Source organism: Saccoglossus kowalevskii, chromosome 17 (assembly GCF_978046115.1).
Source record: "Saccoglossus kowalevskii chromosome 17, keSacKowa6.1, whole genome shotgun sequence".
In the NCBI taxonomy this organism is placed as follows: domain Eukaryota; kingdom Metazoa; phylum Hemichordata; class Enteropneusta; family Harrimaniidae; genus Saccoglossus; species Saccoglossus kowalevskii.
Window position 1 is genome coordinate 32,169,395 of NC_140657.1, and position 24,164 is coordinate 32,193,558.

Genomic DNA, 24,164 nt, shown 5'->3' on the forward strand with positions numbered 1-24,164 from the left:
AAGATCTTGTTCAAATGCACACTTACTCGTACCTTGCCTGCGCTTCGTCAAGGCTCTGGTCGGTAATGGTCATGATCTGTTGCAGGATGTCACCGATTTCTTGTTTTCGCGTCTCCTGTTCAGGTCCTTGTTGCTGTTGATCTGTAGCTGTTGGCATGTGAGGAGCGGACATGATGCCGGGGTGTACAACGCTCTGTCCAACTTGAGCCATCGTAGCATTTGCCAGTGATTGCATATGTCTTTGTGTTTCCTCCATCAACTCGCACAGAAATCTCCCTTCCACTTTCCCTGATTGCTTGCAAAATACTCCACCAGAGCTCCGTAGTCACTTCAAATCCGCCCGCTCGATGGCCGTCAGGGCCTTTTATAGTCTGTATACTGTGTAGTAAAGTTGGTAAAATTGAAGTGTTTTTATTCTGTATTTTGATGGAGGGTGGGTTGAACACAGCTTGACGTCTCGCCACTATGCCACTCAAATGAACGGACGTGTCAGCTTCCAAGCCAATAAGCTCCACCCTTTCATTTGATTGACAGTTGCCATGACAACTCATTAAACCCCTTTTATGATGTTGATAGAGTAAGCTATATAAAACGCAGTTCATCCCTGTTAAATTATAACATACACAGCCTGGTAAGAGTATTTTTTTTTTTTCACGTTAGATTTTGACCAAAGCGTATATCCAGATTTCACTGCTGTCCCAATACAAGGCACACATTTCTCTAGTACGCACATGCTTCTGTGAACTCCAAATTAAAAGAGTGATGAAATAAATCGCAAGTCGGCGCTCTGTTGTATTTTATTTATTTTGTCGACAGATATAACAAAGCAAATAAATATAAATCATTGCATGTAAAAGATAATTAATGTGTCCGTGGTGCGGGCAGTGTGAATCTACCTGAACTCTAAGTTATTGGTAGAATTTTATTACTGAATCATTTCTTCATATTTTCAAGTCTCAAAAACTGTCATCATTGGAAGGCCGATTATTGAGTGACAGTTGTAAATTATGAATACAACTATATTAAAATTATATTGAAAGATTAATAATTTTGTGAAATGGTAGATAAAACAACGTGGATGTGATTTCTCAATAATTTACTTCATTTAAATAACCTGAGAATCGTGTATTTGCTACGCAATGATTATGGCCAACTAAATACGACGATGATCGTGATAATAAACCTTTCTACCAAACTTTACACGTAAATCGTATTTTACAAAGACACTGTTGTATTTTGGGGCGTATGTGTTCCAGTTATCACGTGACTGTGTTATTTTTTGACAGATAATGTATTTTACATGTAAAAGAGAGTAAGAAATAATTTATGATTGGGAAATTTATGAACCGTTTTATTTTATTATTCATTAGAAGGTTTCCTTGTCTACCATAATGTACTGTGTTGTTTTATTAGTTTGCTCAATAAACTTGATACTCACACGTTACAAAAAATGACGACTATTTTTTTTATTCCAGCCAACATTTCTTTGCCCGTTCCCAATTCTTGATGTCCGGATTCCGGATTGGTGGGCGATCGTTACATTTACTGAGGCAGCCATATTGTTCAATTACAAGACGATGGGGAGACATGTTCAATCGTAAAGATGGCGGACCAATGTTATTGAATGTTGATTTCGCCTGTCTACATTCTCGTATTGAAAAAGCGTGTTCTCGGCATCACACAGTCTATGAACCGCGAGAACACTGATAACACACATGGATGTTTACTGATGTCGGAGTTAAATGCCGATAGTAGGATATAATTAGAAAAATATCCACCAGCTGATCGAATCTGCGTGACCTCAGTTCTTACTGACTGACTGACTTTAGTTGTCATTGGTTCTCATTTTTGCAATGGCGCTTATTGACGACCCGGCGTTTATCATATCGCATTTACGTCATGCATATCTGACTAGTGATGACACTGGAATGAGTGAAATGGTCATAATCAATGAAGAAGTCGATGGCAGAAGGAAAGACAAGGTTCAAGATAGAGGTTACAGTTCAGAGGTTAACAGGGCGATATTGGACGAATATGGTAAGAAAATGATCTCGCTATAAAAGTTGCTGTCTGAGATGTTTAGTTGGTGAAATTGGGAAATTATGGGATGGTAGGAATGTGCGCAGATGAATCTAAAGTATCATCCAAGAGAAACATTTTCAAAATAAATGTTTTAAAATTATAACATATTACTCCCAGGTAGAACTTAGTTCTTAGGTGATGATAATTTTAAACTCGGTGCCGTTGTCGGTTTGTAAAAAGCAATTCTGTTTGAAAACTACATACATGTACATAGACCAATCATCAAATACTAGTACTTGTGATTAATGAAAGTGGAAGTGCACATACAAGTTTTGTGTAAACAAACAATATATTTTAGATGCATTTTAATCATCGCAAGAGACCTATGTTGAACATGATGCCATGCGCTGACTATGGTACTTTAATTACATACCCTATATATAAAATATGTTTTTGAAATGCAGTCCATCACCCCCTTGGCCATTTTCGCCGATTTTTATTCGCCTGAGCGATTCACGTCCCAAATTTTGGTTCTCCGGGCGTCTCTAATAAATACCCCATCTAACCGCTGGACTGAATTAGCTAAATTATGAAAAATTCATAGAAGATTGGGCGAAAATCGATCGTTTTTGGCCTCAACGTTTTTTTGCTCGGAAACGCAAGGGCGATAGGACTCGATTTTCAAGAACGTAGGTCGCTCGGATCGGACGGTTTCTATTGTTTCGAGTCTGTTGTGTGTCTAGAAACATAAAAACTTTGTTTTTTGGTGAATATAGAACATGTTCTGTTCCAATAAAGGATTTTGATATGCAAATCAAACAATTTTAATAGTTCCTAATTGTAACGTCTCCCATATAAATAGTCCTCTACTCCCCAGAATTTAACAATGGTACTAGCCCAGAATTGCTTTCTGTTCAGCGCGTCTTTGATTGTAGCAATGTTTACGCCACTGTACGAAAATACGCACACTCGCGAATTTGACAACATTCACCTGAGCGTTTTAGGATAGTGGGAATAGAAGCAAATAGATGGAAATGCCAGTTACATCACTCATGAAGATTGATGATTCGATTGCTGGCCGGGATAGATGTATAAAGTGTTCATTTCTATGCAATATGTCTACACATGCGATTCTCAATTTCGATGTGTAAAATCATATCGCTGCTGTGGACGGCGAGGCCGACAGATTGTTTTGGTTTTGTGGCTCACTTGGCATGGGCAACTGATTTTTAGGTTTCTGTTTTTGTTTAATATTCTGACGTTTACTTGGTCGTATTTTCTATATACCACTCAGACGCTGACAACAAGTGAGTAAAGGGACCAGGAGATAGTCAACATGGGACTCTGAAGGCCCCGGAGAAAGCGTCATCTTACAACATTAATGAACGAAATTTACAATCTCATTCTTCCGAACAATCTGATATTTATGCTGGATAACAAAGTATACAAGTACTGTTTACGATATACTGCAAAATGGAAATAACATACCTATTTAACCGTTGTTGATTTTTTTGACAAAATTCCAAGACAACAATCGACAAAACAAAAACACTTCACAGTCACTGTAGCCACACCAGTAAGAATCAAAGAAAGCATAGAAAGAACTCCTGTGTGCTGAGAATATTGAAGACACATTAAAAATTATTTCAAAATTACTTGTACATGAGATATTGATGGAAAAGCTGAAAACTAATTATGTAAATCAGGTATCTAATATGAACAGAACAGAACAAAAAAATTATGAATTATTATGCTAATTAGAGAATTAATATGAACAAATTTTAACCCAAAATTAATCAGGCCTGTCTATTGTTCTAGAGCATTTATGTACCAAATTTTATTCAAATGTGATGATGTTAATTAATTATGTTAATTAGGTGATTAATAAGCATAAATATTTACCAAAAACTAATTGGGTCTCTGCATAGTTCTCTTTAAAAGTTTCATTAAAATCCAATTTGGGGTTATTTATATATCAGTGGAACATTATGCAAACTAGGTAATTTATATCCAATTAAAACTAATCAGTCCTAGAAGATCTATGTTGCAAGTCTCATTGAAATATGATGATTACAACTTGAAATATCAAAAGCTGAAAATTAATTAATTATGCAAATTAGGTAATTAATAAGTACTCATATTACCCTAAAAACTATCAGGTCTGTGCAGTGTCCGATGACATCTATGTACCAAGTCTCATTGAAATATGATGATTATTACTTGAGATATCAGGCAAAAAGCTGAAAATTAATTAATTATGCAAATTAGGTAATTAATATGTACTCATATTACCCTAAAAACTATCAGGTCTGTGCAGTGTCCTATGACATCTATGTACCAAGTGTCATTGAAATGTGATGATTACTATTTGAAATATCAAAAGCTGAAAATTAATTAATTATGCAAATTAGGTAATTAATATGTACTGATATTACCCTAAAAACTATCAGGTCTGTGCAATATCATATGACATCTATGTACCAAATTTCATTGAAATGTGATGATTACTACTTGAAATATCAAAAGCTGAAAATTAATTAATTATGCAAATTAGGTAATTAATGTGTACTGATATTATCCTAAAAACTATCAGGTCTGTGCAGTGTCCTCTGACATCTATGTACCAAGTGTCATTAAAATGTGATGATTACTATTTGAAATACCAAAAGCTGAAAATTCATTAATTATGCAAATTAGGTAATTAATATGTACTGATATTAACCTAAAAACTATCAGGTCTGTGCAGTATCATATGACATCTATGTACCAAATTTCATTGAAATGTGATGATTACTACTTGAAATATCAAAAGCTGAAAATTAATTAATTATGCAAATTAGGTAATTAATAAGTACTCATATTACCCTAAAAACTATCAGGTCTGTGCAGTGTCCGATGACATCTATGTACCAAGTCTCATTGAAATATGATGATTATTACTTGAGATATCAGGCAAAAAGTTGAAAATTAATTAATTATGCAAATTAGGTAATTAATATGTACTCATATTACCCTAAAAACTATCAGGTCTGTGCAGTGTCCTATGACATCTATGTACCAAGTGTCATTGAAATGTGATGATTACTATTTGAAATATCAAAAGCTGAAAATTAATTAATTATGCAAATTAGGTAATTAATATGTACTGATATTACCCTAAAAACTATCAGGTCTGTGCAATATCATATGACATCTATGTACCAAATTTCATTGAAATGTGATGATTACTACTTGAAATATCAAAAGCTGAAAATTAATTAATTATGCAAATTAGGTAATTAATGTGTACTGATATTATCCTAAAAACTATCAGGTCTGTGCAGTGTCCTCTGACATCTATGTACCAAGTGTCATTGAAATGTGATGATTACTATTTGAAATATCAAAAGCTGAAAATTAATTAATTATGCAAATTAGGTAATTAATATGTACTCATATTACCCTAAAAACTATCAGGTCTGTGCAGTGTCCGATGACATCTATGTACCAAGTGTCATTGAAATGTGATGATTATTTCTTGAGATATCAGGCAAAAAGCTGAAAATTAATTAATTATGCAAATTAGGTAATTAATATGTACTGATATTACCCTAAAAACTATCAGGTCTGTGCAGTGTCCTCTGACATCTATGTACCAAGTGTCATTGAAATGTGATGATTACTATTTGAAATATCAAAAGCTGAAAATTAATTAATTATGCAAATTAGGTAATTAATATGTACTGATATTACCCTAAAAACTATCAGGTCTGTGCAGTGTCCTCTGACATCTATGTACCAAGTGTCATTGAAATGTGATGATTACTATTTGAAATATCAAAAGCTGAAAATTAATTAATTATGCAAATTAGGTAATTAATATGTACTGATATTACCCTAAAAACTATCAGGTCTGTGCAGTGTCCTCTGACATCTATGTACCAAGTGTCATTGAAATGTGATGATTACTATTTGAAATATCAAAAGCTGAAAATTCATTAATTATGTAAATTAGGTAATTAATATGTACTGATATTACCCTAAAAACTATCAGGTCTGTGCAGTATCATATGACATCTATGTACCAAATTTCATTGAAATGTGATGATTACTACTTGAAATATCAAAACTGAAAATTAATTAATTATGCAAATTAGGTAATTAATGAGTACTCATATTACCCTAAAAACTATCAGGTCTGTGCAGTGTCCGATGACATCTATGTACCAAGTGTCATTGAAATGTGATGATTATTACTTGAGATATCAGGCAAAAAGCTGAAAATTAATTAATTATGCAAATTAGGTAATTAATAAGTACTCATATTACCCTAAAAACTATCAGGTCTGTGCAGTGTCCTCTGACATCTATGTACCAAGTGTGATTGAAATGTGATGATTACTACTTGAAATATCAGTGGAAAAGCCGAAAATTGATTATTCATTATGCAAATTGCACAGATTTTTCCCAAAACTAATGAAATCTGCGCATTAGTCTGGAGCATCTATGTGGCCAAGTTTCATCAAAATCCAATGAGTTATTCTTTAGATATCAGTGGAACAGTCATGGAGCAGCTAAAAATCAGCTAATTATCATGCAAATTAGGTAATTAATATGCATGGATTTTTTGATTACGTTGATACAGTGTAACAATGTTGGCGCAGGTGATCTCTTACCAGTGTGCAACGTAGCCATTAAAATAAAACATGATCATATACACTGCAATTACAAGACTGGTAGGAGGTAATAAATTTGGGGCGAAAGTATCCAAAAATCAGTTTTTGGCTGTTGCCATGGCAGCTGTGAGTGAGAATTTCAATTAGTGACGGTCCAACCTGCCTGTCAAGTATGAACAAAATCAGCCAAGCCAAAAAAAAAAAACACAGAGCAGTTGAAAGCCGCTGGTGAAAAGTTACCCCAACTTTGAGTTCAAGTTTCTCGGTAATGAAAATAGACATAAAACAACCAGTAAATTTATGCACACTCAAGCTGAGTAGAATGAGCTACTTAATCCTAGAATTGTAGTGAGAAGGTATACAAACATTTTTTTGGCTGTTGCCATGGAAAGGGTGGGCCAGATTTTGTTTTTAGATTTTACAACCTAACTAGAGTGAAGGTGTGACTTGCCTGCCAAGTTTGAACCAAATCGGCCCAACCCCAAAAATCACAGAAGAGTCAAATTTCTCGGTAATAAAAAAAAACAAAATAAAAACAATTTTTGGCTGTTACTATGGCAACGGGAGCCAAATTTTTTTTTCTGATTTTACCTTATAACTAGGATGATAGTGTGACCTGCCTGCCAAGTTTGAGGGAAATATGCCAAGCCAAAAAAATCACAGAAGAATTATTACGTGAAAACACTTGAAATCACACACAGATTTCAAATTGATTTCAATCCTAGTGGAGCGGATCGCCAATAGTGAACAAAAATGTTTGTAAATATTACTAACCGCAAAAGACGCTCATCACGAAGTGACTTGTTAAATAATGTTAAATAACTAGACTAAAAAACTCAGTCTACCTTGCTTTAACAGTTCTGATTGGCCTATGTTGCACTACGTTACAACCAAGGAGCTTGATTTATGTGAATATAACTTCAAGATTACACATGAAAGTATGTTACAGCTGACATAGCAAAGATTGCATTCAAAATGGGCTTGCACAGACTGGAGATGACATCATTGACACTTTAGTATATCAGTTAAAAGTTTAAATCAATTCTTATTCTAGATCAGAGGTGGGAAAAATAAAATATCATTAATTTTGCAGTCTTTGATAGCTCAGAATGTTATGGGACAGTGTGAATACCCAGAGGAACAGCAAACTGTGCATTTACTCTACACATGAACATGGCAACTTTTTGCTTGTAACAAAACTGCAGCAATATTCTTCTCAAGATAAAAAACAGAATGGTAATACTGCCACGGTGCTTTGTTTTACTGTCATACTGATCTAACAACCACTGTCATTATTCTGCCTGCTACAGTAGTTTGTTTTACTGTCATTGAAGACTTTTTACATCAATTTAGTAAATTGTTTAAAACTTGTGTGTACTGGTAGATATATTACATTTGTGACTATAAAGAGAAGTACTATGATACAGTATTGTGATAATTCACTGCAGTATTATAGTTTAAACTATAATGCATGTACTCTTGCATGTACTCACGAATGTGGCACACTGAGGTGTGCTAACTGACTTACTCCCTGACCTCCAGCCAAACATTGAGGTTACCAGATGATAACATATCAGGAACCACCTGTTATTCTCCACAAGGGATATCTTATTTCAAGTTTCAGGAATAAAAAAGTTAATGTACTTTTAGTCAACCAGAATATTAATTTACGTTTTGGTCAAATATGTGTTAACTGATTTATTAACTTTTGGTTCAAAGCATTCTCTTCCTGAAATTTATTTCCGCCTTGTGAAATGACAAATGCTTGCAGAACAAGTTTGCCACAAAGAGGCTGTGTTGTACGACAATCGTTCTGAAGGCATGACAAACTTATAACATTACACATACATTTTTGTTAACGGATCAAAATAACTGACTGATGTTGATTTTGTTCACATTTTTCTTTACTCAGAGACTCATTCTTGTGTTATGATATATATGTTCTGAAATGCTTGGCTTTGGACATCATGTTTCTAAGGTTACTGCAGTTATTGCTGCCATTGTATTATCAGTTTTTCTGTGAAATTGCTGCCTTTTAAGCCAGAAAGGCCACTCTTTACAGTTCTAAATTTGAGTCGACAACTCAATGGTTCTCGTCCTCCAATTTTTATTATATACATCTTTTAATAAATTTTCAATTTCAGTTATGAATATGTGCAATTTATATCAAATACATTTATGCTACATGTCCTTCACAGCAGTTTTACTGAAATAATGCAGTTTGATATTGACCATGGCATTTCTTGTAATTATAATACATAATATTATAAATTAGTATTATTAGTACAAATGATGTTTACAGCAAGTGCTGGAATATAAATATCAATTTCAATCTTCCTTGCGACATTGTAATATTCCTGGGAACATTATTAGTCCCCGTTCGGATGCAGTCTGAAAACGGGGACTTATGGATTGACCTCTGTACGTCCTTGTGTCCATGCATGCTCCGGACCTGTATCTTAGACATGCCTGGACGAATTACATTCAAACTTCACACATACATCATAAATAATATTATACATATACACATCAATTTGTTTCAGGGTCTGATTCAAGATTGCCAAAAGGTGGCCATTTTGTGCTAAAAAATCATCAAAATCAGCATTTCTCAGCTGTATACAGATGGATTTTGTTCAAACTTGGTACAAACATAGAACCTTTATAATAATAATAATAATAACTTTATTTAATTAAGCGCAACAAATCCAACATATGAAGATCAAAGGCGCTGATACAATAAACAATCAGTCAAATATTAAAAGCACATTTAAATAAGTGCGTTTTCAGTCTGGATTTAAAAATGTCTACTGAAGGACTAGAACGAACAGACAGAGGTAATTCAGTAAAAAGTTTAGAACCTAAATTTTCAAAAGCATGGTCTTTGTATAACACCTTGGACTTTTTACTACTCATCTGACGAGTTTTAATAAAAAACTTTGATTCAGATCTTAAACTACGACTTGGTACATAAAATTTGATTAATTCACATAGATAATTTGGGGCAAAACCATACAAAGATTTATACACTAGTAAAAGTAATTTGAAATTGATTCTTTGTACAACTGGTAACCAATGAAGTTTAACAAAAATGTCTGTAATGTGGTCATATTTTCGAGCGTCATTTTGTTTTTCAGATAAGATTCAAAATGTCCAACAAGCAACCATTTCGTTTTAATAAATGTGGTTCTATATCTTCGCTAGCCAAGGTCTAAGTTTATTTGGCCAAGCCTCTAAACAGACCTTGGCAGAACGACCATCAAATATGTGTATTCTAACAGCGCCCACAGTAGTCAGTTGCGGCTAATCATTATCCAATCAGTTTGCGTGTTACAAATCGCTCTTTGGCATTTCATTTTAAACAAAATGGCGGCGCCCATGAATCGTGATATTTGTGATGATAAAATTGCGAAAGTTTTCGGTGTCCTCATAGGATGTCTTCATAGCGACAAAACAGGAAGTGGAATTTTGTTTTATATTTGGTACGTCCAAGCTGATTGAGCGCCTTGTTTCGAGGCACGCCCAATCAGATCTCAATGTTTAAGATACACAATTAGCCTATGCGATCCCGCACGGCATCGTGTAGAGGCCTATAGGTCGAAGACACAAGACCGTGCGATATGGACGATGGTGGTTCTAGTGCCATATCTGTGACATGCTTTAACTGATTATGTTCAAATTTTAAATATTCATTATACATCATTTCATACATATATTCAAGTATATTGGTTTGATGATCTGATCTGATGAAATGGTGGCCATTTTTGTGCTAATAAATCATCAAAAATCAAGCATTTCTGGCATTTCAAAACAGGATCTTGGTCGTTTATGGATGGATTTCATTCAAACTTGGTAAATACATTAGACATTATGGGTCCCTGATGCATGTCATTTTGTTTTTAGCTCCGCTGTCGACTTTGTTGAGCGTGATTTTTATTTTTGCGACTTCAAAGCTACAAGTCTGAATGCTTTGATACTTGGTGTATCTAGATTTGTTCATTTCATTATGTTACTTTTAATACTATAATAATTTTGGTGAATAATTTTGTTATTTTTGGTAAAAAGTGATATTTTCTACTTCTTGTTAAAACCGCAAGTCCGATTGCTTTGATATTACATATATAGGTACTACATGTGGACCTTTCTCAGATTTGTTTAATTCTCTAATTTTGATGAATATTTTTGTCATTTTTGGTAAAAAGTTATATTTTCAACTTTTTGTTGAAAACCGCAAGTCCAATTGCTTTGATATTATATATATATATAGGTACATTTACTACAGGTGGACTTCTCTCAGATTTGTTCATTTTGAGATGATATCTTCAATTCTCTAATTTTAATGAATATTTTTGTCTTTTTTAGTAAAAAGTGATATTTTTGACTTCTGGTTAAAAACTGCAAGTCTGATTGCTTTTATGTTATACATATAGGTACCTCAGATAGACCTCTCTCAGATTGTTCATTTCATGATGATGTCTTCAGTTCTCTAATTTTGATGAATATGTTTGTCATTTTTGGCAAAAAGTGATATTATAGAATTCTTGTTAAAAACACCATGTTCGATTGCTTTGATACTATACATATTTTTCATTTTCTAATGATAACTTCAGTTCTTTAATTGAAATGTGCATTGCTAACAGCGGAGCTATCACAGCCGAAAATGACCGACCGGTGGCCATTTTGTTGTTGCAGAGCAATGTCTCTCAATAAGGTCAAGTAACTGAGATTTGATAACTAACAGGGACTGTGCCATGCATGGCTTGGGTTTTTTAGATCGAATTCAAAATGGTCGGTTGGCAGCCATTTTGTTTTAATAAATGCTGTTCCTGAGTAATATCTGTCAATATGGACAAGCATTCATTTGACAATCAGATATGACGATATTACTACGTGTATAAATTTGCTAACTAATGTCGACTGTGCCATGCATGGCTTATTTATTATTTAATCACACGGATTTAATTTTAAACCCTAGTCAGAATAAACAATGTTTCTTGAAATATTACAATGTTGCAAGGGAGATTATCAGATCAGTTCATTTCAGCACTGGTGACAATCATAAAAGTTAAAATTATCATTTCATAGTACAACTATATCATGCGTCATCACAATAGGGAACATCATGCGTCATTACCATAGTGTGCATCTCATAATAGCATTTGTGCCATCTACTTATATTTGTTTTATACACATAGGATATGGAGAACAAGACAACTTTGCTGAGTCCTATGAGATTGAAAGCAGTTTTGATGTTGGAATCAGAAGACGATCAAATACCGCTGTGAGACTAGAAAAATTAAAACAACAACGCAAAGCACAACCCAAAACTAAACATGTGCAATGGAAAGAAAGACCAGTGCCATTTACGGGTAAGTTAAAGTGGCTCAAAACTTCTTCCCAGTAAGAATATTTTATTTACATTTTTGTACAAACAGTTTTTGCTACAACTGTAAATGCATTTATTGTGAACAGGGTTTAGCTATTTTTGCAGATCAGTCAGTAAAATTATAGGTCTTAGAAAGGTCTATGGTAAAATTAAATTCTTGTAAACATGTAAACAAAACTCTTGTTTCCCTGCCAACTATGTGAAACCCAGTGAAATTGCTCAAAATATCAAAAAATAGTGAAATTAAATGCCAGTAACAGTATATGTTAGTGACTGAATTTTATTCAGAAAGTGTATTCTACCTGTTCACAGCTACTTTCACATTGTCCATTTTTTATTGCAATGTGATCGGAAAGTATATTCATTTGCAGAGAAAGTATTTCCAATAATAGGCCAATCTCAGTTCTATCATTAAATATTCCGTTAAGTTAACACATACTACCCTGAGTGATGAGACCATATTGGTGTTTCAGTTTGTAGTTCTCATGTGGAACATATACAAAAGCTTATTTTGTGGTGCTGTCTGTATGTTTGTCAGTCTGCCAGAATTCCAATTTTCATGCCAAGATTTTAGCTTCCGTTTTCTACCTGATTATGTTGATTTTGTATTGTATAGATCCATTATGACATCGACCCTCCCCCCTCTCTCCATACACATATGGAATTGACACTCAGGCACACTCTTATAAGTGGATCTACTGGTATCGTCAGGCACTCCCATCATGACATCAAATTATGCAAAGACTGACAGCAAAGTAGCATCATCTTTCTAACGGGGAGAGATACCGTGACCCCAGGGCACCAATCTTCCATATACATTTGTGCTATTGAATACACAAAGAGATAAAAGACTGGAATAAAAACGATATTGTTAGGTGATACTAGCAGAGATTTCAATTTCTCTTTGATCATTGCAAGATAATGTTAAAAAAAGAAACTTGTTGGCCATATGTAGGCAAGTGCATAATAGACATCTCACATATGCTCAGTGCATTTTGTTTTTATTCTTTCCAAGGTCCTCATAAAAGAACCACAATGAGGCAGATGGTTTGTACCCTGAGTCTCTCATTTAGCCCTCATTTTGCTATTTTTTGTTATACTATCCTTTCATGATCAAACTAGTCCATCTTGCACAAAATCTGTAATATAATGTAAAAAATTTGCATTTGAAAATGTTTGTGGTAGTTTTATCATATAACTTATAAACCTTAGAAGTAGATTAATATTATATAATTCTTGTATTAAATTTATTTTTAATCCAGGTCTTTAATACATTGTCTTCTACACAAATGTAGCTTCCATACGTTATGTTATCAACACTGGTATACAATGTGTAAAACAATGGTCATTGTAGCAGTACATTGTGTTCAGAATAGTGACATATACGACTCATGTAAAATGCTTGTTTGTTATCACAACCATAGACTTGAAGGATGGATAACGACTAATTTGTAAAATCTAGTTAAATTGAAAAGCACTGCAAACCCTTGGCATTTTTTCTGAGTGAAATGTTCAATCAAATAATTTACAAAGAACTAGTAAAATCAGGGGTTACCCTTACTTGTTTCTATGGAAACAATAAATTCGCAGTCAGCCTTATTCTGACAATCATTTTGAATTGAAAATTGCCAAAAACCTTACAACCGAGGGTTATCAATCAAACAGTAAATTTGGTATGTTGTTTTTTTTCAAACTTTCAAATAACCTGTCATATTTCATTGTAAAAAGTGTAACAACCATGTTCATTCTGAACTCTTTGAGTACCAAATGTAAACTGTACACTGTACAATTACGAGGTTACCTCAAAGTATGCACAAAGACAGTGGAGGTTGATGCGATGGTGTACTGTCTGAGTGCATACTTTGAGGTATCCTCATAATAACCTTATTATACATGTTTTCTCCCAAGGATACATCATGGGAATACCGAAATCTAAAAAGTTCAGAACAGAATCAAGCAAACGTTTTACACGCGTAATCATTCCATATTTGGAATTCGCATTTCCTAATAATATGGTCAGATGAAAATACCCTGTAAAATTTGGTTTCAAAATGGCCGACCAAACAAATTTGGTTCTGGAGCTATATCTCAGACGTTCCCTGACCCCAAACTAATTCATGTTCAAACTATATATATTTCTTAAACTTGAGAACTCACAGGAACTATGTAATGCATATTGATCAAGACCTATAAACTAAATATGTTCATTTGGTTCAAAATCATCAAAGAAATTATAGAAAAAGTACATAAAAATAGGAAGGAAAGGAATTGTATTCAGAACTCTAGTTGTATTCCTAATTCTGTGTGCATATATGACCTCCTCCTTCAATAATAATAGAGATGTCAGTTTTTCACATTTTTCAATTGAATTAACTGTTACTGCTGAATATACACATTTATTGACAGTGTGGGTATGGTGAACAAATGATATATTACCAATGCCAGTGTACAAAATCAGAACACATTATATGCACACAGATGAGATGCGGGTAAAACAGGGCCAAGTGGTTGTATGGGACTGATCAAACATATTCAACTGATCATTATGGAGTACAAACAAATCCTGAATTCAGAAAATGTCACGGAAAATGTTGATAAATTATTAAGGACTTTATTATGGGGTTCATATTGCCACTGAACCATCAAACCTCAAACATGACCTCTGGAGGTCACACATCCTGGCACTTATTCACAAAGAACATCCTTGCTTCACGTGAACCTGTACTCTCAAGAATGATCTTTAGAGGTCGTGCATATCAGAAATCAACAGTAAAGTGTTTCACTGTACAATTTTGTTAATTACATAATTTTTAGCTCCGCTGTCGACTTTGTCGAGCGGAGCTTATCATACAGTACACATTTCGCCCAACCTCCCGCCCGCTTCCGGATTTCGATCGCTTTTTTTTCGCTCGCTTTGTTCAATTCGACCGCGCAATTTCCGCTTTTTTTTCGACCGCGCAAATCCGGAAGTATCCGCTCGCGCAATCGCTCGCTCGCTCAATCGCTCGCTCGCTCAATCGCCTGACAGCGCAACCGCCCGTATTTACAGTTCATTGCCTACTTTTTCATGTACAAGTGTATCATTTTTTGTTTTTATGATGTTAAAATAAGAATATATACAATCAGAAATTTATAGAACGACCGTTGAAAAAAATACGGTGGATCACACGGCCATATAAAATTGGTAAATAATACATACGCGTAGTAATAATGTCCACCATAAACAAGATCGAACCAAACATGTGAAATCAAATACGACACTGACACAGACACAACTAATATGAAATAAAACCATTCTATTTTTGGTGGAGAGCGAAAAATGTCTACTGTAGAGTACGGTATTCGTTGAGTAACCGTGTGTAGGGTGACGGTTGTCATGCACGCATGGTTTGGGTTTAACACGGGTCAAGTTGTAGTTATGTTAAAATCCGTGGCACCTATAACAATTGAAGAATATCTGCAGGAATAGTAAGACTGTGAAAAAAACGACTGATCGATTGGTATAGAATGACCGTAGTGTACAATTTGTCAAACAAATACAATACTTGCAAATGTAATGTCGGCCAGCGCCCATCTTACTTGTCCGAAGTTGTCGAAGCCGACATCACTGGAGATCGCGTTTTTTAGCTAGGCGGCTGGCAAGCGGACTAACACGTTACATAAACCTGTTGAATTACAATTATTGTTTTTATTTTTGCGCCCAATGTCTCGTTATAAAATAAAGGATTCAAATTTTGCAGGGTATTCCGTTTTTTGCGAACTCTGGGCGAAATACTTTCATGAGCTGTACGTAGTTCACTTACAAGCCAAAACAAAGTCAGCTTGGACATTAAGTTGTGAGACGCGACAAAACAAACGCTGCCAGTGATAGGTTACGTGAATAAAAGAACAAAATAAACGCAATCAAAGGCGCCGACCACACGCTTTGGAAATAAATAGAACGCGTTGCTAAGAGGAATCGCACCTGCATCTCGACGACGTCTGCGGTCATGAGCAGGGTTTGCCGCGTCTTAGAAAAATTGAAAGTTAAAAAGGAATCACTGTCGGGGAACCATTCACAATGTTTGCATGAAAAATCCCACGCGAAAGCGTTTTTTTTTTCCTGATACAAACACTATGGTACCTGAATCCCGATTAATTCATAAATATGAATCGGTAAGGGTCAATTTCCTGCAATCCTTCAAGATTAAATTTGCCTCCGAAAATCTTTCTAACGATGAGCTGGAAGATTGCCATAATTGAGTGCCACCATTTCTGTTCTAAGATGTATTCAGTATAATAATACAAATGTTCACCCCAACAGAGATGGAAATACAGTTTTAGCGACCCGAAGAGCTCATTGTCAACCGAGGCGAAGCACTACGATAAAGACTTTCCGTTCCCAATAAATAATAATAAGAAAAAAACTTCTCATTCCTGACATTATGAAATTCTTTCGTTTTTGGGGGAAAAAACCTGAAAAAAAAACTGATTTTGACAAAATAATTTAGAAATTGATATTAAGAATAATTCATAACGAAATCTATTTCATATGTATCCATACTTTTTTTTCATAATTACTGATTACACACGAATATTACAGAAAAAAATAATTTGCTATATTATCTATATTTGTGCCTTTTATTTGTCTTGAATCGTGACTGAAAGGAGCTAGATGAAATTACAAACTATGTAGTGTGTTCGACAACTCATGTATGAACAACAATTTTAATAAATATGATTTTACTTGGTAAAATTACTGTATTTTTCTACATAAAAACAAAAGAATTTTACAATGTCTTTGTTATCATAGCGTTGTTGGTAATAGTTGAAAATGATACATCCACGTGAACCTGCTTATATGAGATCGAAGAAGTCTCTGTTTTCAACAGCCGTATACATCTAACTGCGTCATCGCTAAGTTTCCTTGTGGACCACGAGCTCTGTTCCTTGTTTGCACGTTATCATGTTCACACAATCGCAGACATTATTTGTAAGGGTGCCCTTTGAAATGGCACATTTTCTCGATGTTTTAGCGAGTACTCCGCGGGTATACGGCTTGTTCTCACATCAGCATAATTTTCCTCGAGTTCACTCATCGCTTTCCCACATGCACTTCTCGTTCTTTGCTGCTAACTTTTTTGCACTCTAATATGGTGTTGTTTTTGTATTTCTAAACATCGAGTTTATTTTTGACATTCAACGAGGTCGCTTGAATTTTGAATTTGATGACGGTTCGAATTTATCCACTTTTACAGTGATCAACATTGCGTTCGAGTAGAGTTACTAGTATAATTACAAGCCTGATTTACATTTTTCTTGCGGTGTTTTTCGTCAATGTATTAAATATAAGTGCTTTGGGAAATAACATAATTATATTGCGCGAGTGAAAGAGTTTTGTGAGACTGTCACAACACGTTTTATTTATTTCCAACGCGCGTGGTCGGCGCCTCTGATTGCGTTTATTTTGTATTTTTGTTTTCAAAATGTATCACTGGCTGCGTTTGTTTTGTTTTCCTCAACAAATTAACTGTTCCGAGATCTTTCATTTTTCGTTCGGCTGCTGCCAATCCAATAATTCGTCGCCGCATGTACTCAGACAAGCGATTAATCGTCACAGTCATTATACTAGTAATTTAAGTCCAATTGATTTGTAGAAATTCAGCTATGCGATAATTATATGTGCAGTTTTGTTTTGCGCACCCAGACACGAGCAAAAGTTAACCAATAGATTTTCTGAACTACAGCATTCGTATTACTTATGCAAATTGAGTAAGGGTCATAGTGTGAGTTGCGTTCGAAAATAACAAAGTGTCAAATTATTTTGAGCGCCGTTCGGAATAAATTTAGTCAAAATCACACACAGAAACACACACACAACACACAAATACTAGTACTCAATACATATCGCGATTGACCAGTTATATAGCTGCTTGAACTACACAAGGACGTAAATATGTAAATACAGGTCACAGTTCGACTTGCGTAGCAAACGTTACAATGTGTCAAGTGATTTGAAGGCGTCTTTGTTCCAAAACAGAGAAGCAATAGGCGTTGTGTTTTGAATCGTCATTAAAACCTAAATTTATTACGAATAAAAACTTAAGTTTATACATACAATGTACGGTCATTGTTACTCCAGCGGTCGGCTGGCAAGCGGACGATGTTTCTGAAGCCAGCCATAGCAGGATTGAGCGAGCGAACAAAAGCGAGCGAGCGAGCGAGCGAACAAAAGCGAACGCGAGCGAGCGGAAAAAAAGCGGTCGGTTTCCGGTCGGAAAGCAGCGAGCGGTCGGAAATTAAGCGATAAGCGGTCGGAAAAAAAGCGATAAAAGCGGGAGGTTGGGCGGAATGAGTACTGTATGAGTGATTGTCCGTCGTCGTCGTCGTCCGTGTCAATGTTTTACTTTTTCGACTTCTTCTTGAAAACTACAAGCCTAAATGCTTTGATACTTGGTGTATATGTACCTTGGGTAGACCTCTCTTAGGTTTGTTCATTTCATGTTGATATCTTTAATTCTCTAATTTTGGTGAATATTTTTGTTATTTTTGGTAAAAACTGATATTTTCGACTTCTTGTTAAAAACCGCAAGTGCAATTGTTTTGATATTACATCTATAGGTACTACATGTGGACCTCTCTCAGATTTGTTAATTTTGTAATGATATCTTTAATTCTTTAATTTTGGTGAATATTTTTGTAATTTTTGGTAAAAACTGATATTTTCGACTTCTTGTTAAAAACCGCAAGTCCAATTGCTTTGATACTACATATATAGGTACTACATGTGGACCTCTCTCAGATTTGTTCATTTTGTAATGATATCTTTAATTCTCTAATTTTGGTGAATATTTTTGTCATTTTTGGTAAAAACTGATATTTTCGACTTCTTGTTAAAAACCACAAGTGCAAATGCTTTGATATTACATATATAGGTACTACATGTGGACCTCTCTCAGATTTGTTCATTTTGTAATGATATCTTTAATTCTCTAATTTTGGTGAATATTTTTGTCATTTTTTGATGAAAAATGATATTTTCGACTTCTTGTTAAAAACCGCAAGTCCAATTGCTTTGATACTACATATATAGGTACTACATGTGGACCTCTCTCAGATTTGTTTATTTCGTGATGATATCTTCAATTCTCTAATTTTGGTGAATATTTTTGTCATTTTTGGTAAAAAGTGATATTTTCGACTTCTTGTTGAAAACTGTAAGTCCGATTGCTTTGATATTACATATATAGGTACTACATGTGGACCTCTCTCAGATTTGTTCGTTTTGTGATGATATCTTCAATTCTCTAATTAATTTATTTTGGTGAATATTTTTGTAATTTTTGGTAAAAAGTGATATTTTCGACTTCTTGTTAAAAACTGTAAGTCCGATTGCTTTGATACTATTCATATTGTTCATTTTCTAATGATGTCTTCAGTTCTTTAATTGAAATGTGCATTGCTAACAGCGGAGCTATCTCAGCCGATAGGCTGCTTGTTTTAAAATATACTGCTTGACCAACAGCAATGATTTGTATAACTTTCAAGTCACATGGGGAGTGACCCAATATTATGCTTGAGGTTATCTCATCCTGGATGTGTAGATAAGGTTTCTGTTTTAATATTTAACTCGTTGCAGATCATATTTTAGATGTTACAGCCAGCGTAATAGATGACTGATTTGGTCTGTTTGTCCCAAGGGTGTCGAGACACTTCTGCTCTCAGGATTCACATTAAGCTATTTCACAGAATCGACTGCATATGTATGCTAACCAATTATACTGCTAATTGGTCAACTTTAAATGTTCTGTCATGTTGTAATCTTGACTTAATTGATACATACTGTGCATATCAAATAGATGACTGAGCAAACTTAAGGCTGCGGACGATACACATGCCACTTGTATTCACATTTTTGTTCCCCAAAAATATATTTAAAATTTAATGGAATTTAAAATGAACTTGATAATCAAGTATAATAATACATTGAAGTCATGAAAACATTTATTCTTAAAGACTATCAAACGATTTAAAATCCAAATAATACACTTTTATTGGCTACAGAAGCCATTAAAGTCTGTCTATTACCCATGAGTCATTGCATGTTTTCTTCTATTATTGGCCGATTCGCTGCCATGCATCCGTTAAAACATTGTGATTGGTCAAGTTGTTTTTTGAACGGTCATCTAAAATTTATAAAACATTTATAAATATTTCTTTTAAAAAACATTTGTGTCTTTATGAAATCCACTGTAATGTGGCAGTTAATAATGGAATATGGATGTTACAGGTTTTAAGCTGATCATTCACTCAGCAGTCATCCTCCAAACAAATACATAATTCATTTGATTCAATAATAGATCTTGGACGCAAATATCTGCCAAGATTTTGTTGAAAGCAAGAGAACCATACATATGTTTGCCTCATCACCATGACAACCAATTATCATTGCTACATAGATGAGTTGAACAGTGGATGCTATCAACAGGAGAGAGTGGAAATCTCATGATTCTCTCACTCCCAATGAGATCAGTTTTATCTAAGGTCTATTAGATAGCATTCATATAAATAAAATTTCACAAAAGTCACTACGACTCGCAATATTTTTGAATGTTTGTCTTTTTTTAAATCAAAGCCGTTTACAGTATGCTATCGATTACAATGCCTGTTTTCTTCATGGCACAAGTAGATTTCTATATACATGAGATCTTTAATAATTTCCTGGTTGTATGGATTCCTTTCCGGTTGTGTGGATTCATTTCCAGTTGTGTGATACTTTTTCTGGTTGTGTGGAACCCTTCCCAATTGTGTGGAACCTTTCTTGGTTATGTGGAACCTTTCCATGTGTGGGACCTTTCTCTATTACCGTATGTGGGACCCTTACCTGTGTGTGGGTCCTTTCTCTGACTATCAGTGTATGTTAGAAATCTGTACTGCATGTAGTTAGGTGAGATCTTTTCTGGTCACTTGTAAGTGGTATTATGTCCTTGTTTACAAGCTTGTCTGATTGCCTACTTTTAAACATAATGAATGGCGAATTTGCATTTTATTTCTCTTACAGATAATGACAGTGGTTTATTTGAGAAGAAAGAACTTGTAAAAAAGACTTCTAACAAATCTGCTCTAACTCTGTTGTTAGAAAAATTCCCACATCAAGCGAATAAATTATACAATGACTACACCAAGTTTGATGGACGAGTAAGTATAGATTATATATATATACAGATGAGAACATATCACATCACATACCGAGGCTGTTCATCTGCTGCTACATAATTAACAGAATACTCATCTTTCTGTCTATATCATGTTGTTGACAACACATGGATCAATGTGTATTTTCTTTCTACTGCGAGATCTTGCATTATGCTTAAAATGGAATGTAAAAACAGGGCAAACAAAGGTCATAGCATTGTAATGGTGTCAAAACATTGTGTGAGTTGCAACAAATGGGGTAATATTTTTTGGAGTATGACCACACTCAATATACACATTATACAATTTTAATGGAGTAAGGGTATCTCAATAAAATATCACAATTTCGATGTTGAGCTATATAAAAGAAATTTAAGTTCAAAATAAAATAATTCTATTTTTGTGGCAGACGTTCGGTTTTTCTTTATCACACAGTATGCGAAATCTTGCATTGAACAGAAAACGAGCCATTGTTGGAAAAATGAGACCATTCTCAATGTGCCATGGTTGAGTGTCTCATAAAGGTATAATCTTGAATGTCTTAATATTTCACATTCAGATCTCTAGTGCATGTATTAAATGTTTGTAAAAGGTTCTCTCCCATTTTTGCCCTATTTGAGGCCTTGCAGAAGTCTGAAATATACAACGTATTTTGACATCTCGGTCAATCATCAGATACAATTTTATCCTCACAATCTACACACGATGTCCTGTTGCACTCATTTAATGCGATCGTTATATCACCAATGCATATTACTTGTTTACTTCAGGCCACATAGGTTGACTTTGATGTTGAGTGTGTTTTTGTAACACCTATTCTCATTGGTGACATAATCTCATGATTCATCATTTCCAGCCAATTAAAATATCTGATTCTACTTGCAAAAGCATTTGTGTTATAATGTCAAGTAGTTTATCATGGGGCATTTTATGGTAATTTATGTCATAAATCAGAATTATGGCAATTTGATTGACTCAGATCTTCAAGAAACCTCATTTTACTTAATTTGTATAGAGACATAGGAACATACCACTACTACTCCAGCTATTAAAAATGTAGAATCATTTTAATATTTAGGTTTTCTTTTTGTAGTATTTTTTGTCAACGGGTTGCTATAATAAGTTCTTTATTGATGTATAGACAGATTTCCTTCTTACTCAATATATACATTATGGGACTCTAATTGCACATCATTTTGTTTTTTGATTGGTTTCAAAATAGCCGACTGGTGGCCATTTTATATAAATACCATTTCAGAGCATGCCATATATCTTACATACCAATCATATACATGTAATATATTTATTGACACAACACTGACTTGGAAGTACAGCAAGTATGGCCACTAAAACTAAAAATAACTACTAGCAACATAAATAAGCAAAAAAACACACAAATAAACTGGCTCCTGTTTGTATCAAGTCTTGTCATATGAGTATCAGTCATAGGAGCTAGTGAAGACATGAATGCCATGGATCGGCTGTCACACCACCACCACCAGCAAGAAGTATAACACCACTCTACTGATGTAATCTACCATCATACTAACCACACATTCAAATAGGTCATTGCTTTCATCTGCAATTGCATGAAATTGTTTGTTTTTTTCACACAAAATCCAATGTCTGGTGTTCATGAAAGTTGAAAACTTAACATCAAGGGAGTATGTCATTTTTAATGATTTACAAATTAATTTCATTATTAAAATTGTACAGTGCATGTTATAATTTTGTATTTTACACACATTGTATGTATTGAATGGAGCTAAATTGAAAACATTGACCATCACTTGGAATATACTTATGTGAATGTTACCCCAATCTCCTTCAGACACTGTTTAATTTTTTATTTTCTTGCTAGATTCATCTTAATAGTACCAGTATCAACGTTAAACGAATCAACATATACCTTACAATGCTTCCACCTCACGAGAGATCCTTCCCGATGACAGTTTTCGTAATCCCATCCGCTAAAGTTCTGGATTTGATTGGTCTAATTTGTTGGCAATACAACAATGAAGGATTACAGCCAGTTCTAGAGTAAGTACGTCTTTATAATTTTCAGCAGTTTGCATTTAACCCTTTGGACACCATCAGTTTTTCTTTCAATAATTTCTTTGCTAATTTTGAACCAAATGAACATAATATCCCATTTGTCTTGGTCAAAAGTTTTGAAAAAATATGAAAACAATTATGAAGGTTTATTTTGTGAAAGGTGGCAAAACTTGACTTTGGTGCCAAAAAAGGTTAATTTATACAACAGACAAATTTCAGAATCATTTGTTACATGTGCTGATTTTGCATACAAAGTGTGTAGCTGACTTTACATGAATATGCAGTTTTTTCAGAAGTTTTATTTATGCCTGCTTCATTCGGTTTTTGCATTTCTCAACAAAAGTTCTGGGAAAGATTAGTTAGCAAAAAGTCTGTCATCCATCGCTGTTTCTTTCTGAACTCAACTATGCAAAAGTTGATCTATTCCAAACTGATATATCGTTCATTATTATGTAATTTGCAAAGAAATTGGATGACCACATGTGCATAATTGTGTCATTTTCCTTTTATAGCAGTAGTTATCACAACTAATATTTAATTTCTATTAACTGATAGAAACATTTCTAAGACTGCAATAAATTTATTATTATTAAAAATATCTTTGACCTTGACATGCAATTCCTCCAATGGATCGTTCTCACATTTGTTTATTTGATCTAAGAAATCCAAAATTATTGGGCATTTATTTTAGCATATGTATGAACACCTAATATTTATACCCCAATATTTTAACTGTCCCTTGCTTGTTATATTACCTATCCACATAATGTTCTTTGTGTTCATTTTATCTGCCTTTTCCAACATTTTCAAAAAACTGTAATAGTTCCCCAATGTTAATTCTCCAAACATCAAGTATTTGCAAATGAGTGTTGCCT

The 24,164-nt window shown here is 34.2% G+C and overlaps 2 protein-coding genes across 7 annotated transcripts in view; one reads left to right on the forward strand and one right to left on the reverse strand.

Moving 5' to 3' along the window:
* Positions 1-518, reverse strand: part of pbx (Pbx homeobox protein) — a 71,503-nt gene extending 70,985 nt beyond the window's left edge. Inside the window, exon 1 of one of the 6 annotated variants that reach the window (XM_085491746.1) lies at positions 27-518. In XM_085491746.1, coding sequence (XP_085347872.1) covers positions 27-256 — 230 coding nt within the window. In that variant the 5' untranslated portion in view covers positions 257-518. 6 annotated transcript variants of the gene reach the window in all.
* A 1,067-nt stretch (positions 519-1,585) lies between these two features.
* Positions 1,586-24,164, forward strand: part of LOC100369860 (target of rapamycin complex 2 subunit MAPKAP1-like) — a 90,243-nt gene continuing 67,664 nt past the window's right edge. Inside the window, exons 1-4 of the mRNA XM_085492401.1 lie at positions 1,586-2,037; positions 11,870-12,043; positions 21,101-21,237; positions 23,096-23,274. Coding sequence (XP_085348527.1) covers positions 1,854-2,037; positions 11,870-12,043; positions 21,101-21,237; positions 23,096-23,274 — 674 coding nt within the window. The 5' untranslated portion in view covers positions 1,586-1,853. The remainder of the gene's footprint in view (positions 2,038-11,869; positions 12,044-21,100; positions 21,238-23,095; positions 23,275-24,164) is intronic.